The sequence below is a fragment of the Patiria miniata genome, unplaced genomic scaffold, assembly GCF_015706575.1.
Source record: "Patiria miniata isolate m_02_andy unplaced genomic scaffold, ASM1570657v1 HiC_scaffold_19, whole genome shotgun sequence".
Taxonomy (NCBI): Eukaryota; Metazoa; Echinodermata; class Asteroidea; order Valvatida; family Asterinidae; genus Patiria; species Patiria miniata.
Window position 1 is genome coordinate 9,361,315 of NW_024037057.1, and position 17,255 is coordinate 9,378,569.

Genomic DNA, 17,255 nt, shown 5'->3' on the forward strand with positions numbered 1-17,255 from the left:
GAAATAAACTCTTCTCTCTTGTGTGTGAGCATGCTTTCGTAGTCGATATGTCAGAGGTCAATGTAATTATTAATCCTACACTTGTTGCAAATTATGCAAAAAAGCCTCAGCCTCAGGTACAGTTTCCAATTCCATAATTGTTGTTCCGGAAATTAGGCACAAGTTCTGCTACTTCACCTATAATTATATTAGTTTGTTGCACAGGCGTTGGGGATTATTGTATCATAATATGTAGGCCTATGCTTCTTTTTAATAACTGAGACTTGTAGGTTGCATAAAGTGGACATGACCTTAGTATGAAAGGTGTGCTATAACACCTAGTGGATCTCTGTTGAGTTGTGTGTTTCTGAGTAGAACCAGTTTTTTCAAAACAACTGAGTTAAAACAACTGGTTCTTAAAACTCAAGAGAGATGAAATTCCCATGCTGTTACCACAATTACCGTCCATATGTATGCTTTGTGATCAGTCGTGGGTTTCCAACACGAAATTCATGCAGACCTTGCTTGACCCACTGGCTCTGGCTCAATGAAGGGGAACCATGAAGGAGAGGCCTCACAATAGAAAGGGCAGCAACGACATTGTTAGAATTGAATATTTATAGGTGCTGTGAATTCAACCTTCTGTCCGTACGAAAGGGAACGTCCGGGTATTAAAGTTGGCTTTGTATAGTGGTTTTCAGTACCAGTTCCCACTGCAGTGTGGGCTTCTGTACTGTCTTGTTTTCTGCATGTAAAGAAGACGCAGGCGTAGTATATCCGGTGTGTTGTGAAGTATTGCATGCATGCTGTCCTGTACTTTTAAAGATATTCTAAACTATTCGTCGACCTGCTCTACAGATGTCGGACGAAAGCCTACTAAGTCACAAGGTAACTGTACGTCTTCCTTATCTTGTTTTACGGGACCGTGAATTTACACACGAGGACCCTAAAATTATGAACGGTCGCACCGCAATGTCCGTATGGTATTGAACAGACTGGGACCTGAAGTGCTCAAAACGATGAAAAAGAAGATCAGGCCAACTTTGTCTCACTCTTAAGACAGCAAATTTCTCCAAAACTTTCAATGGGCAAAGGGAAGGTTCTTGATGTCACCAACCAAGTTTGAAGACTCAATTCAATTTTTAAAGGAGACTTTTCTTCAATATTTGGCAGTGGCTTGCAAATGAAAGGAAAGTCCAGTGATTTCAAAATGAGGCTGCTAGACTTGTGCATGTCTGTTTATGGTCCACCTGTTTGGCAAGACTTACATCTTTATTCATAGTCTGGTGCCTGACTTTGGAGAAATGTGTAGAAATAGTGACCTAGTACCCGACATCCTAGATATTTCTTTGGCACAGTCAGCCGACAGTTGATTGATGCAGTACTGAAGCGCTGTTCGACTGGTTGTTTCAGGTGCCAGTCTATTTTGCACTTACATGTAGCCTATTGCATGTTTTCAATACCTTAAGTTTTTGGACACTGTATTGAGAGTCCCACATTTTCGGACTTGGTCAGTATTGAGCATGTTTTGTATACTGTAACGGCAGACGAGTACAGTCGTTCATTTGAAAACTTAACAGTACATACAGGATAGTTTGGTGACCTTCGCTTCTGACACGTAAACAAGACAGTGGCGTAATTAGATTCAGTGACCGAATAAAGAGGATTTGGATTGGGGGAAATTACTGACTTAGGCAATAAATAATGAAAAAATAAACCAGGTGAGTCGCACTGGCATACCCGTGCTTAGGGCCTATCGTGGTGTAGTTTCATCTTCTTTCTAAAATTGGTTTCCTTTTCTCTGGAGTTTGTCCCCTCCGTTGCTTTTTGACGAAGAAACCCTGGTTCATGACGTTTCTAGCTGTCACTACCTCTCTTTTTGTTATGCCCCGCCCCGTCCCATATGGGCTATAAAAATCCTCGGTGTGTCATGTAGTTTGATTTCAACTTTTGCAAATTCCATGCCAGCAGAGAAGGAACAGCTACTAACACTGGTGAAAATTTTTAACGCTTGATAGAAACGGACCATGAACAAGAACATTGGTGTAATGGCGGAACACGACAGTAGCCCTTCCGATTCCAGTGGGAGCGTAAGTGTTGTTCCTTCTGGAAGGAGATCCTCCAGCGATGAAAAGGTTCATCTGCGACGAGAACTCGGATTGGTAAAAGGTAAGATTGGAATTGAAGGCCCCATGCAAGGTAATGTTTTTAATACAGTCCGTGTAAATGTGCCTTTATGACCACTTTAAACTGATTTTAAATTTTCATTTTGCAATTTTTAAGGTCATTTTGGTGCCTTTTTATTTTTTATGCCAATGTATATTTGCATATTCATGGGCAAATGTGTGATGTCATTTCAGGCAGAAACCTCAATGTTACAGTTATTTCAGCACCAAAGTTTACCAGAATTTTGGATTTTTTGCTATCGTAAATTTTCGTTTCTTGCCTCGTTGTTGCTTCAGTACATGACAGCGGCCAAAGAGCAACATTTTCTCAAAAATGTTTTTTCAGAACAGTGTCTTCCTGAAATGACATCACAGCAATAGCGCCCTCATTTGTCAGGAAATGCATGGGAAATGTTATATGTTTAAAGAAGTGCACTTTTCAATACAATTCAACCCTAAATGGGTTGTCAAATTGTTTTCATACATTTATAAGAGGAGCAGAAAGTTGCACAAAACATGTTCCAAGATTGTCTGAAATAAATAGATTATCTGAGTCTATCCTCCGTACCGGAGTCGTTCACTGTTTTTGTGTCTCTCTCAATTTTGGTCAAAGGTAATATATTTTCTGTCTCATCCATCTTTATATTTATGCTCTAATATCATCCCTTATAAGCAATTTCAATCGTGATGGGGACTATCATTGGATCCGGGATCTTCATCTCACCTCAAGGAGTCTTACGAGGAACACAAAGTGTCGGGCTGAGCTTGATCATTTGGCTTGTGTGTGGACTGGTCTCCTTGGCTGGTATGTTGGTCGTTACGCCCCAAATACACTGCAAAAAAAACTTTGGTCAACTTTTGCCCAACTTTTTTCCCAACGTTGGTACAATAGTCAACATCCACATCTGTCGAGCGAAAAATGCCCAGCGGCCGTTGGGCAAACATGTTTACCTAAAACTTGGGAAATATTACAGACTGAACAGTTGGGTACTATTAATCATCCGTTAGTTGGGTTAATGTAAAGAACCAATTGTTGGAAAGCCATTAACCGAAAAATGGTTTAAAAAAATTTGACAAGTTGTTGATTAATATTTTCTCAATTATTGGTTACTAAGAAGAGTCATATGTTGGGTACTATATTGTATAGATTTGCTCAATTTTAGGGCAATTATGTTGACCATTGGTTGGTGTTTGCGGAATGCTTAAAATAAGGGATACCGTTAAAGCGAGGCTTGTTTTGTTTTATTACAAACATCATCATCAAACAGCAAACTTTTGAACACTTTTGAACATTTCTAAACTTAAAACTTTGAAGCAGAACCCTTTAAAGCATTTAAAGGGGAGTTGATTACGCTGGATGAGTTTTTTTTAATAATAATCTTTTTAAAATACGATTTTCAAAGAGATGGTTTAAATTAAATCTGCAAAGTTTTCCTTGATCAACTGACAATAATACGTTGATGGCTTGGTGTTCAAATATTTCAGAATTAAATATAACTCGAGTCCAGACAACATAAAAACATATGTTGATGACTTGGTTTTCAATTACTACATACTTAAAATAACTCAATTCAAGCATGTTCTGAAAATATTTAAAAATACAAAATTTCAAATATATAACGATGATTGCATTATGTTAAAATCCAAACTGTACAAAATTATGTTTGATATTGGAATTGGGTCCTTTATGTGCAAAATGGTAGATGCGTCTCAGGGTAACATGGGTAAACCCCCCATTAATGTTTGGCTTTGAGTCTGTATTTGTCTAATAAACTGTTATTAAACATGTCTTTCAAACATATAAGGCATTTTAACCAATGTATCTATAACACTCTACATTTGTGGAGGATATATTCATTTGTGGGATATTTTTTTTTAATAAAATACGATTTTCAAAGAGATATTTAAAAATGAATAGGCAAGATTTCCTTGATCATCTGACAAGTACGTCATAAAAATAAATTACAACAATTTTATTGAATTTTTTTTATTGAACAGTTAATAAGTAGATGTTTTTCCATAGGCTACAAACGGCAATTACTGCCCTTAAACGGCAACTGCCCTCAAAATAATGTTAATGTTAGTGTGCATTTTTCCACAGGCAAAAGAAGAAAAAAAAACCCTGTTATGATCTATCGTAAAACACTAACATGATGCAATTTTTTTTTCATTCATTGTTAGAGTTAACAATTTATTTTATTTATTTGAGACTTCCTCGAGATGTGGGCTACAAACTAGAAAAGAGCAAAAGAAACAGAACGAAATGACGTCCTTATGAGTAGAGAGGGGTGTTCGTATTTCTTTTGAATCGTTAAAAAATTGTTAAGGAGTTTCATAGTACGGAGCTCTGAAGGTGCCATCAAGGATGGTGAGATCCTGAGAGAATATATAATAGGATGACGACATTTTACACGTGAGTTTTCGACATCCTGAGATAATTTTGCGCAAATCGCATACAGCTTATAAGCCTTTGTACTGATGATGACGTCACACTTTGTTTACTGGGCTACGAAACTGTCGTCCCCACCAGGCTCACATGAGAAGGCACACAATGTAAACAAAGCGTGAAGTCATCATTACAGAGGCTTATACACGTTTAAGATGTCGACTTCTAGTCTACCTTTCCAGTGATAATTTAATTTTTTTCAGGCGCTCTGTGTTTTGCTGAGCTGAGCATCGTCACAGGCAAATCTGGAAGCCAGTACATTTACCTGAAAGAAGCCTACGGTGATATCCCGGCATTCCTCTACTCCTGGACTTCCAGCCTCCTCACGCGACCAGGGGGTCAGGCCCTGGGAACCCTGGCTATGGGGACGTACATGGCTGAGTTCCTCGTACCCGGAGACTGTCCGAGCCCAGATATTCTCATCAAGCTGTTTGCTGTGTTGGCTCTCAGTAAGTTTAAGGTAGTCCGGTCCACAACATAACACTTTCATGTAACTGCGAAGTGCAGGAACTATTTCCTTAAATATTACAAGCTGACCAATGACGATGTCATCGGAAATACTCTTCGCTGAGCACACCGACTTGCAAATATAATTTTGTTACTTTTGCGACTTGTCAGTATTTTGTCTAGCCCGTATTTTTGGGTTCTTTTTATTCTGAAGCATGAGTATGGCAACCTTACATCTGCATTTTGCATGAAAAGACACTGCAAATGTGGCTTTCATATTCAAAGAGCCCATAAAGTAACCGAACGTGTCTATCCAGTTGCCATGATAGAAGTTATATTGGTTCACCGTTTAACAAAATCTATGTGTTTTTCTTCTTCAGTGATCGTGGGGTTTGTGAATGCCGTCAGTGTCAAGTGGACAACCCACCTCCATGTTGTTTTCACGGTGTCAAAGGTCATCGCGCTGCTAATCATCGTCGCTGTCGGTGTGTGGATGATGATACAAGGTGAGTTAGGGTCGCAAGAGGTAGGGACAAAATCGGTCAGAAATGTAACAGATTGAAGGAGAATGGTTAGATTTTTTTAGTTGATTTCAAAATCGAGATAAGGTGGCCAAAAAGACGCGCACGATGAGGAAATGAGTGAGGAAAACGATGAGACTCAATCAAAGAGAATAATTAGTGGGAGTGGAGAGTAATTATCACGCACGTGTGTGAAGTACGTAGGGGAACGGCTTCGAACTAATTAAGAAAAGGGTAGGCGATTTTGGTTTTAATGATGATTCATAATAGTATTTGATTTGCAACATTAGAGGCAAGAAAAATATGTGACGATGTGATGTTATGGATCGTGTTGCCTTCTAGTAATTAATGGCTGTGATTGTGGTGTTATTGTTACAAGGTAGGAAACTATGGGTGAAATGGGGGCGTGTCACACCTGCATTTAAGACAACTTTTTACAAGATGGTACATCAATAACCTTATGGAACTCTATTTGTCAGGTCACACTACATACATCAGTCCCAGTGTATCCTTCCGCGGCTCCAACACAAAGGTCCTGACTCTCACGGCTGCTTTCTACCAAGGCTTGTACCCGTACGACGGATGGTACGTACGTGTATACTGATCTGATCCACTAAGCCCCTCCCAATGCTCTTTTGACCAATCACAGCCGTGATTTATGTCCGACGTGCGTTTATTAATGTCCGACATGCGCGTGCACTCGCATGTGACGCGTGCGTTTGGTAAAATGCAATGCATTGATGAGGCCCACGGACGAAGTGGGCGGGGCCTAATGTATTGGTCATTTTTACATGACAACTTCAATGCAGGAATGCAGATATTGCGAGTTCTAGACTTTTAAATCCCTATTGTAGGTCTACGCGATTCGTTCCACACAAGCCAACGTGGGGAGAATATGAGCGAAATATGTTGGCTAGAGTTTAGCATGACCATATTAATGTAAGACCAAAATTTAGACTGACCCTGAGCACACATCCCTGATACCACTCTCACAACAGGTGTTCCACATTACACCCAAGGTCTTCACGTCACTCTTTTCCAAGCAATACACCCACAGCATACCAAGACTGTGATTTAACCCTTGTACAGGGGAAAGTGACCTCATAAGGGTACTCCCCCAGACTGACCATTACGTCAGTCCATGGTCAGTCTACCTTTACTCAGAAATGATGTCATATAAGTTATGTTTTCCTTATATGACATCATCTCCTATTTTCACCCCAAGTGGTCCCTCTGAAACTGTATAAAATGTCCACATTTTCCCACTTTCATTGAGTTCTTCTTCTTCTCCCTGGGAAACCAGAGGCATAGCCATAAGCTGATTCAGCCCTATGCTCTTGCCAGTCTTCATCTACAAAACTCTTCAGAACCTCTGTCTTCTGTCTGAGTGTCTCCAACTTCCGTATTCTAGTACCCAGCCATACCCATAAGCTGATGCAGCCGTATGGTCTGAGGTTATAGTTCTGTACATACACAATACCGGTAGAATATTGAGTTCTTGAAAATAAACCAGTTTTCCATATAGCTGAGCTCATAGTCATTACCAGTGTGTCTTTGTATAGTCTTCGTAGTCATCTGTTCATCCTGCTCTTAGCCACAGCTACCCTATCCTAACCTATAGAGTATAGTCAAACAAACCAAAGACTATAGCCAAATCTATATGTTACATTAAGCGCAATTTTTGTCTTTCATGCAGGGGGTCTTTGAACACCGTGTACGAAGAAATTAAAAATCCAAAAAGGTAATCATTATTATTTTATTGATAATATTCTTAACAGTATTATTTTGGAATTTTAAGCGCCCCAATAGCATCCTTCAATAATCAGAACTATAAATGTCTGGCTTAACTCAACTTATCCGGTAGATCAGATTTGTAATTTGTTCAACAGTAGTTTGGAAGGTAATTTAAGAAAAAGTGAGATAAAAGGAGGTGTTTTGTCGCCGTTTTTGTTGAACTTCTACTATACATTTCTTCCAATAGAAACGTTCCTCTTGCCGCCATTGTTGGTATACCGGCTATCATAGGCATCTACATCCTGGTCAACATGTCGTATCTAACTGTCCTCACACCTGATGAGCTCATTGCATCTGACGCAGTCGCAGTGGTTGGTATCACTCATAATATATGCGCATTAATTTGAATATTTAAATTTAAATCGCACACACTTTACCATAATAAAACGAAGCGCGCATCGGCTCGACCGGAAATGTCCACACAAGTTTAACGTGAGGAAATGACACATTTTTACACTAAATTCCTTGTATCTTCAGAACGGATCGACGGTCGCACAAATCTGGGGGTTGCAGATTATGAAAATTCATTCTTCTGACTTTAAGTCTATCTATGTCTAGCTTGGAAAGGCAGAAAAACCACTGATCATTTTTTTAATGAAAATGTGGGGTATGGGGCAATTGCCTATGGAGCGGAACAGAAAATGACCGTTTGTGACAAACCTTTGGTTGTTTATCTCAACGTATCTCGAGAACCCAATGTCAGAGCGCACTGGGGGTAGCGGTTTTGTAAAGAGGATGAAGTTCTCTTTCCATTCATCGTCGCAAATTGAAGGATTTTATGTAAGGGATATTACGTCCGAATTTCAGCCCAGGAAATTAATTCTGGTTAAAATGGGAGCATTTTGAAAGTACACTTTCAAACTCGAAAATTTTAGTATGCGACAACAAAGAAGTGACTCCACAAGGATACAAATTCTAGTATATACGTGCGTTACATTTGTTTTTAACCCTGCAGAAAGCTAATTTTATTTGGTCAGAATACAAAAATAATCATTTGAATAGCCTTTAGAATTATACACCAACATTGTACCTTCCTTGCTTTCTTTTCAGAATTTTGCCGAGCGATCTCTGGGGGTAATGTATTGGGTAATACCCCTCGGTATCTGCATATCTATGTTCGGTGCGTGCATGGGCAACGTCTTGGCCGACGCCAGGTGAACATTTTAAGCAACAAGTTTCCCCAAATATAGCTGCCGGTCATTTTCGTTAAAGTCCCAACAATCTAAAGATTTCACGTGTCCTTTTGTATTATTATTATTAATTAGCAACGTGAAAATGGACATACTCTTAAATCTAAATCATTTTGTTACATGGATTTTTGTGGGTTATCTATAGGCTTCCGTACGTGACGAGCCGTGAAGGTCACATGGTACAATTTCTGAGCATGATCAGCGTCAACAGAAGAACTCCTCTGCCCGGTATTTGCCTGGAGGTATAATCACGTGATGTCGGTCTGTATAATTATGCCAAAAAAAGCCCCAAAAATCCAGAGATAAAATATTTTAAGATGTTACTTCAATACCAGATTAGGCCTATATACGAAATGTAGTCCATGAGTTAGTCCATAGGTTTTGCCACCATCTGAGGTGGCAAAACTAATTTAATTGGTAAATGAATTATAAGCCTGGAGAAGAATAAAAAGTGGCATCCTGTTTGGGGTCTGATCACTCGGGAGATGATAACAAATAAGCTACCACGCTGCAAATTAAGGTTATCATTATACTATCATATCAAAATATAAGCTAGAGATGTATTGTAATATAAAAAAAAAACAGCAACTATATTTTGCAATCACAGGTGGTACCGGTATATGTGAATGTTTGGGTCCGGGCCCATGGACTAATGTAAATTCACACTCTGTTGAGCTGCAAAGTTACCAACACTATCAGAGGAGTTGTTAACAGTGTCATCACTGTTCTGTTTGTCCCCTATATACGTGACAGGTCTTGATTTCGCTGTTTCTGATAGCCATCGGTTCATTCGACACCTTGCTTTATGGTCTGAGCTTCGCTGGCTGGGGGTTCTATGGTGCATCAGTCTTGGCCGTCCCAGTCCTCCGCTACAGACAGCCCAACCGACCAAGACCCTTCAAAGTACAAATAAAATTACTCTTTTTTTATTTTAGGGAGCGTCAATTTTTTTCTGCGCAAATTAATAAAAGTCTCAAAATATAAAAATTCACGTTATAACAACTTTTAAATGAATGGTTGGTGGCAGCAGAGTTCATTTATTTTTATATTATGAGCATGCGTGCACCACTATACACACATTTGTTTTAGTTTGTAAACACAGAATGATTTTGGCTGCCACAAGGGCATACATTAAGCCATGGGTGGCAAAAGATTTTGCCCCAACTTGCACATTATTAACCGGTTCGCTCTGGAGGCCGTGTATACATACACGCAAAAATGTTGCGGTATTCGGAACGCATGACGGATAAACACGCAGGGAGCGAGGCCACGGGTCGAACAACTTGTTGGTAAAAAAAGGTCGACAGTTACTGAGGTGCTGTTTGCTGCCATCAAGAGTTTGGGAATAGGGCTATTTGCTGCCACCTGTAGTCTCATCAACCTAATATGTGGATCCGGAATTGTTACGAAAGTTTAACAGTCTTCCAGATGGCTCTGGGGACAACTCTACTGCATTCGCGAAAAGGTAATTTAATCACAAATTGACCATTTACAATGGTGTTTTGCTCCACAGGTTCCCATCATTCTGGCTATTTTAGTTTTCATCTGCTCTCTGTACCTCGTTATTTCGCCGTTCGTAAACGGACCCGACATCGAGATCATCTACGCATGTCTGTTTATTCTGTCTGGGCTCGTCTTCTATTTTCCTTTCGTCCACTTCAAGTTGCGGCCGCGCGTTGTAGGTGAGTGTGATGTATTGATTTATAAAGCAATAAATGGTTGAAGAAAATGATTTTGAAAGTAGGCTTAGAAGTAGGCCTTGTAATAGACGCTGTAACAATCTTCAGACTGTGCATGTGAAGGACGTATCAGACTCCAGGCACAGAAGAACGAATGGCATTGGTCAGTGTTGAATGAGATGTTGTAATGTTAATTCTGATTGGACAGTATTTGGCTCTCCAATTTTAAGGGCCTTGTTTTAGATTGTCTCAAAACAAACGGGATTCCCCAAAAATGTCTCCAGTGATTAAAAACAAAGAAGATTGCAACAATGTGTCGAAAGATGCCAATACACATTCATAGTTGATGAATAATGAACATGTTGACTGGTTCATTGCCCGTAGGTTCGTGCACAGATTGCGTGGTATTTTTGTCATGGTGGGCTCCTGTTTCTATGTGTAAGGCGTATCTCTCTCATGACATTTCTTCTTCTTCTTTTTTAATTTCAGGTCACATAACAACATTTCTGCAGAAGTTGTTTGTTGTTGTTCCCTCAGATTATGTGGCACCAGAGTAAAAAAAGGAGCCTTTTGTTTATTTATGGTCGATTACATGAAAGGCTCGGAATTCAATCTGGTGTATAGAATCGTCGATATGATAATGAATATTCATTAACTAAGTACATGATTATTCATTAACTAACCACTTTTTCATTTAACTTTGAATTTCGCCATAATTATGAGAGCGGTCTTTTTAAAATTTAACTTATGGATATTCATTTATGCATATTTTCATTGTAGGGTTACAGGTGTTATAAGGTATTAGAATTTGTTCAATTATTATACAAGTAATGAATGTTTATGAGTGCAATGGTAAGAATAAATTCTTGAGGTGACAATGAAATAGGTGAAGCCAAGTGGAATGGAACATTCAGTCTGTCACCGATTGCAAACAATCATTATTGTTTTATATAACACCTGAATAAATCCTCAACATCTGATAGGTCAGATCCATCAATCGTGTGATCGTGCAATGGAACTTCTATTTACCATGGAATAGAACTTCTATTTCTGCGGTGCAGCAGGGCCGTGGGTTGGACGAATTATAAAATGAGATGTGATCAACGACCTACCAATCAGATTACAGGGATTTCTTCAGGCGTAACTGTATAACACAGAATTTCATAAAGGCATTTCCATTTTGAGGTTAGAAGGGATTTTTTTAAAATATGTTAAGTAGATAAATAGGAGACAAATGCAATAATCTTGGACACATGGCAAAAGATGCAGACATTTAACAGTAATTTATTGATGGCAACTTATTTTAGGATTAGGGCTTCATTTAATTTTCACATTTTTACTTTTTAAATATTAACAAATTTATATGGAGCTGTTCGATATATCTTTTTCATTTCTTCATGACATGGGTGCTTTACGGCACAAAATCTGTTACTGGTGCAGTTGTATTTAGAAATACAAATAACCATGATCATATTTGACTAATGTGGAAAATGATATTTGAATGCCACAAAGCTATGACTGCAACATGCACATGTATAGTCATGTGACATGTGAATAAAACATGTAATCAAATGTGACAGACTTGTGATGAGCATGTGATGCACATGCAATACACACGAGACCCAAATGTGATGCATGTGATACAAATGTAATGCACATGTGATACACATGTGGTGCACATGTGATACACATGTGGTGCGCATGTGGTGCGCATGTGGTGCACATGTGATGCACATGTGGTGCATATGTGGTGCACATGTGGTGCACATGTGAGACACATGTGATGTGCATGTGAAGAGCATGTGATGAACACTGACTGAACATGTGATATGTATGTTTCCAATCCTGATTTTAGATACCGCTTGGTATGCGTTTAAAAGCAACTATAATAAAGTTGGAATTGAGGCCTTGTTGAATAACAATACTTATACCATTTCTGCTTATAATTACAAATAATTATATCATGCCTTAAAATTGAGTACAACCATTCTCACAAAATGACACCCGTTACAATGTAATACAACAAAATATACAATTACGCGTCACATTTTTTTCATGTACACACCAAGTTGTATAAATGGGCTGATTTCTACAACCAAAAATTCACAAATTCATCATCGCATTAAAATATATATAGGCAACACTTGCAAACATTTTATACTTCCCTACTACAAACACATAGGGGATTTTGTACATGCTATGAACACATATATACTATAGAAATGGTTTGCATATAACACACGTGATCCACAATGTTAAATTTATTGCATTTTGTGGGCGAAGCTTAATAGCTTAATACAGGTATACTTCAGCAAACAATCAACACTTAATTTATCTATTCAGATTCACAAACGGCTTTCAAATGGTACACAATAGTCAAACAAATTAAGTGGATATTCTTCGACATTTTGGAGAGTTTAGAAGTAAATTCATGTGCCATTTTAAGATGCAGTGCCACATTTTTAAAACATGAGTTTAAAAACACTTAGTATGTTTACTGAATATCCAAATTTACTACAGCAAAGATATTGTCACTTTTGTCTCTTCCCTTGAATTTGATTTTTACAATGTCCTTATCGGTCGAAAATACAAAAGTTCAAGCGTCAAAAACAGCACCTGTATTAACGGGATACGTATGTGGTGCACATGTGATACACATGCGATACACATGTGGTGCACATGTGATACACATGTGCACCACACGTGGTGCACATGTGATACACATGCGATGCACATGTCATGCACATGTGATACACATGTGATGCACATGTGATACACATGTGATACACACGTGGTGCACATGTGATACACATGTGATGCACATGTAATGCACATGTGATACACATGTGATACACACGTGGTGCACATGTGGTGCACATGTGATACACGTGTAGTGCACATGTGATGATTAACAGTTGTGGCTTTCTATGGAATGACCACACCACCAGCACATCAAACACGATATATAGCAGAAAACAGCTCACACCAGATTTCTGAGCCACAAAAACTTGTCCACTTTTCACCATTTAAAAGAAGCAAAAAACGTAAACGAAAGCATAAGGTAAGATATCATAGAAAACAAAAATTAATACATGTACATTGATAAAACCACAGAGCATAATAAGTACGATGGCCATCAAATTTCAAAGTTATGAAAAAGCATCTATTTGAAAGGTTAACAATGAAAGGCAGATTGGATAGGTATAAATGTTAAGATCACACTAGGTATGAAAGAATGCATGAGTTGGGTGAATAGCATAGCGCTACGAAACACACATGTTCAGCTCCCTAAGTACTTTCACTATTAACTCGATTACTACCTTTTCCTTCCTACATTCGTGAAACATTTTATATTTATGCAAAAAGTAGGAATAGCTCATGGGTTTTAATTCAACAAAAGCATGAGTCTGGCATGGCTAAGACAATTATCAGCAGACTTATGTTCTGGTGGTGGTTAAATACAAAGCGATGTTTACAGGTACAATAGATTACAGACTTGGGGCATAACTATGTATCACAACAAGGGCCAAGTTCGCGCAGGAATATAGTTGACCAATGGTTAATTAACGTTTGCCCGAACTCTGTCTAGTCGACGGTGGTTGACTACGCTAGTCGACTATTTGGAACCAGCCTACTGTGGTTGGTTGCTTCGCTGGTTACCAATAGCCACGCGCATTCATAACACTAGCAGAGAGCCAGGATTCAGACGTTTTGCGATGACATTTTGACCAGCGTTTGACTAGAGACGTTCGCACGTTGCTATCAGTGCGCAGGCGTAAGGTACGTCACAAATCAACCACTAGTCGACTAATGGTCCTTGCCCGAACTTGGCCACTGGTTAATGTTAAACTAAGTATACCTCATAATACAGAACTATAGAATAATATTTTGAACTATAATTTTCATTGCAGTATTTTTATCTAGAAGACTTGGGTTACGAGGAAACATTGAATAAATGTTCTACTTTATGAAAAAGTCACTGACTTTTGCACAGTCTTTTGTTACTTTTTTTATCACAAGCACTACTTATATAAATATTACTTATAAATAGTTTTGTCGCGGAACCCGATGCTTTACCAGATGCGAACCAGCAAGACGAGCCCCGGCGAGCTTGTTGTTCGATTGGTAAGACGTCTGCACTAGTAAGCGGGAGTTCAGGCAATTTTTTTTCTTCTCACATTTACTCGGGACAACACGGAGTATACAGTACTTATAAAAATACGTAGGGGAAGGGAAAAACCCAATATTGAAAGCACTAATATTTCTATTTGATATTTCTCTGTAGTATGTTGTGTGATATGGACACAAATTATTGCTTCTTAATAGTTTACACACACATTTCACACTGAATTATTGTTTTACTGGTGTCTTTTTGATTATTCAAACATATGTTCAAAATATTCACAAGGGGCAGACCACACACTTAAGATCACAATCTTAGTATAGGAAAATATTATTTTCTGCAGATCAGACTGAATACTGATTTTGACCATTTCTACAAGAACTCCATTAAAATTATTTATCATGAGCACATTTAAATCCACAGCTGGACAATCCACAGTTGCTGAATGGTAAACTGTTTGTGCAGGGTGTCCAAAGCCAATATATCCGTTGAACACCATTTTTTCTGAGGAAACTAAATTGTTGTTTTCTGTTTGTTTGTACAAATATTACCATGAGATGATAGAGTGTTTCTTTACACTTGACAGGATTTCTGTTTGGTGTGAATAAGCTTCTGTACTGATGACGTCACACTTTGTTTACGTGTGTGCTTTCCTATGGTGTCAGTGGACCGTGGGCCCCCACTGGCTCCATAGAAAAGTGCACATGTCAACAAAGTGTGACATCATCAGTACAGAGGCGTTTTGGACCTTTTGTTTAAAAGTTACGGCAAAGCTTGTACAGATGTCAAACTCTCTTAGGGCACTTTTCAGATTGACTGATGTCTGATGAGGGGCATTCACACACCTTCTTGGTATGTGAATGCCTTTCATTGGATGCCAGATAATCTGAAAAGCGGCTCAACTTAGAATTCATGTCATTTCATTTAATTAGCTGTGTCTCTGGACTGGGGTGTCCAAATGAGATGGGATAAAGACCATTGTGTAGAGTATTTACTCCACCTTCAGACTCTATAGCCAACTTTTGCAAAACGAAATTGCTAGTATTTTAAAATTTATGGATTGACTGCTACATTTTTATTGACACACACTGTACTTGAGGACAAAAAAATGAGAGGTGAAGACCCAGTGAAATTAACAGACGGTGGCGGAGAGAAATTATGGTTTTAGTTGACCTGCTGAAAATGTAACACCCCCCCAAAAAAAAACCAATAAGAATAATAAAATTATAATAACAAAATGGCTCACCTTGTTAAGATAAATATTTCTTCATACCAAAATATTTTATGAGCCCTTCAATCCATTTTCATTTAAAAAAACCAAAAAACTTACAGTTTTCCAAACAAGATTTCTTTTGTCAATATAAAAACAATAAAAAATTGGGGGAAAATGCAGCTTTGAAAAAAAAACAACTTTAAATTACTAGAAAGAGATATCTCCAAACAATACTGACAAAGACGTACCAATAACGACATGGCATAGGTATAAAAAAGGTTATGTAACATAATAGCATACATACAAATAAATAAGATAAAAAATACATCTGGTTGAAGTCATAGCTAATGAAACACGCAATGGGTTCGTGTAATAAAAAACTTTTCTACACGTGTCAAACCTTTCAAAGCATTTTTTCTTTTTCTCTGAATTGTATTTCCGCAACATGCTTGCGTTTCAGTTCATGAAAACCGAATTTATTTTCATGAACTGAAAGCACACAGCGCGTGCATGTCAGTTCGTGAAAACGGTGATGATTTTGACCTTTTACTAGTTTGCTCCTTTATAAGCTACACAATGCCAATATTTAGTTGGACCTCACCTTTCTATAAAACATATTATATTGTCTGTGTAGGCAAGACACAAGAGGCAATTAAGACGGATTAAACACTTTAGCCGAAAATGTAGCCAGGGTTTGGCAAAACCCTGGCTCCAGTAAGGGTGCTGATGTAGGCCAACACCTGCTACAACATTCAATCAATGGTGACTAGGTAGGCCATGGGCATGTACGCACACTGCCAATGTTAGAGTTTAAGATTGGTTCCCAACCCTCCCTTCATAGTCTTGAATTTACTAGATTGACCAGGAACCAGCCCACCTTTGCATTACTTTACTCTGGTTACTCATGCGCCAACAGCCAATACCTCAGTCAATGTGGGCAGAGGGAGAGTTGCCACATTTCACATTTTTAGAGTCAAAGACAAGTTCCCAACCCTCTCTTTATAATCTAGAATATAACAGAGGGACCAGGGACCACCTATCTTCGCTGTACATTGAGAGGCTGCCCTCTTTGGATCATGCGCATGACAATAGCTCCAGTAAGGATCTTGAAATTGCAATAACATGTATCTGCTAACCAATTCAGTCATTTTTGCAATGAGGCCTGCCACTGAGAGTTCAAGACTGGTTCCCAACCCTCCCTTAATAGTCTTGAATATCAGAGGGACCAAGAACCAATCTATATTTGCTGCACATTGTTAGGCTGCCCTCTCTTGGTCATGCACAAAGCCAATAGCTCAAGTAACGGTCTTGATACAGGTGTAATCACATGCACCTCCTACTTTCAGTCAATTTTGGCAAGGTAGGCCGATGGGACGTAGCCCCGCTGCCCGTTCTTATCCATCAGCCACCATTCCGAGTTGCCTTCAATGTCTCGATCTGAGATTAGTTGGACCACGTCCCTCTCGGCCAGAGATAGCTCGTTCTCTGCCGATGCTGTGAATTCCCACTCGGCATAGTAGTACTGCAGATAACAAGGCGAAAAAAGTGTTAGTTAGGTCTTTCCAGAGTAGTCAGTCACAAGTCACATGGCATGCCTTGTGTTCTGGTAACATTCATTATCATACTTATTGCTTGGAAAACCATAAAACCATACAGTGGTGGAGCGGCTTGGGGCAGTAAAGGAGTAACAGGCAGGGT

General features: G+C 38.8%; 1 protein-coding gene across 1 annotated transcript; it reads left to right on the top strand.

The window, feature by feature from the left end:
- Nucleotides 1-715: 715 nt before the first annotated feature.
- LOC119725687 (b(0,+)-type amino acid transporter 1-like) lies at nucleotides 716-10,934 on the top strand. The gene is made up of 13 exons (XM_038197210.1): nucleotides 716-867; nucleotides 1,998-2,148; nucleotides 2,818-2,949; nucleotides 4,794-5,039; nucleotides 5,418-5,543; nucleotides 6,038-6,143; nucleotides 7,255-7,299; nucleotides 7,540-7,663; nucleotides 8,403-8,506; nucleotides 8,688-8,784; nucleotides 9,296-9,445; nucleotides 10,056-10,224; nucleotides 10,711-10,934. The coding sequence occupies exons 1-13, from the start codon at nucleotides 838-840 to the stop codon at nucleotides 10,776-10,778; spliced, it is 1,548 nt and encodes a 515-aa protein (XP_038053138.1). The 5' UTR covers nucleotides 716-837; the 3' UTR covers nucleotides 10,779-10,934.
- The last annotated feature ends 6,321 nt before the right edge of the window (nucleotides 10,935-17,255 follow it).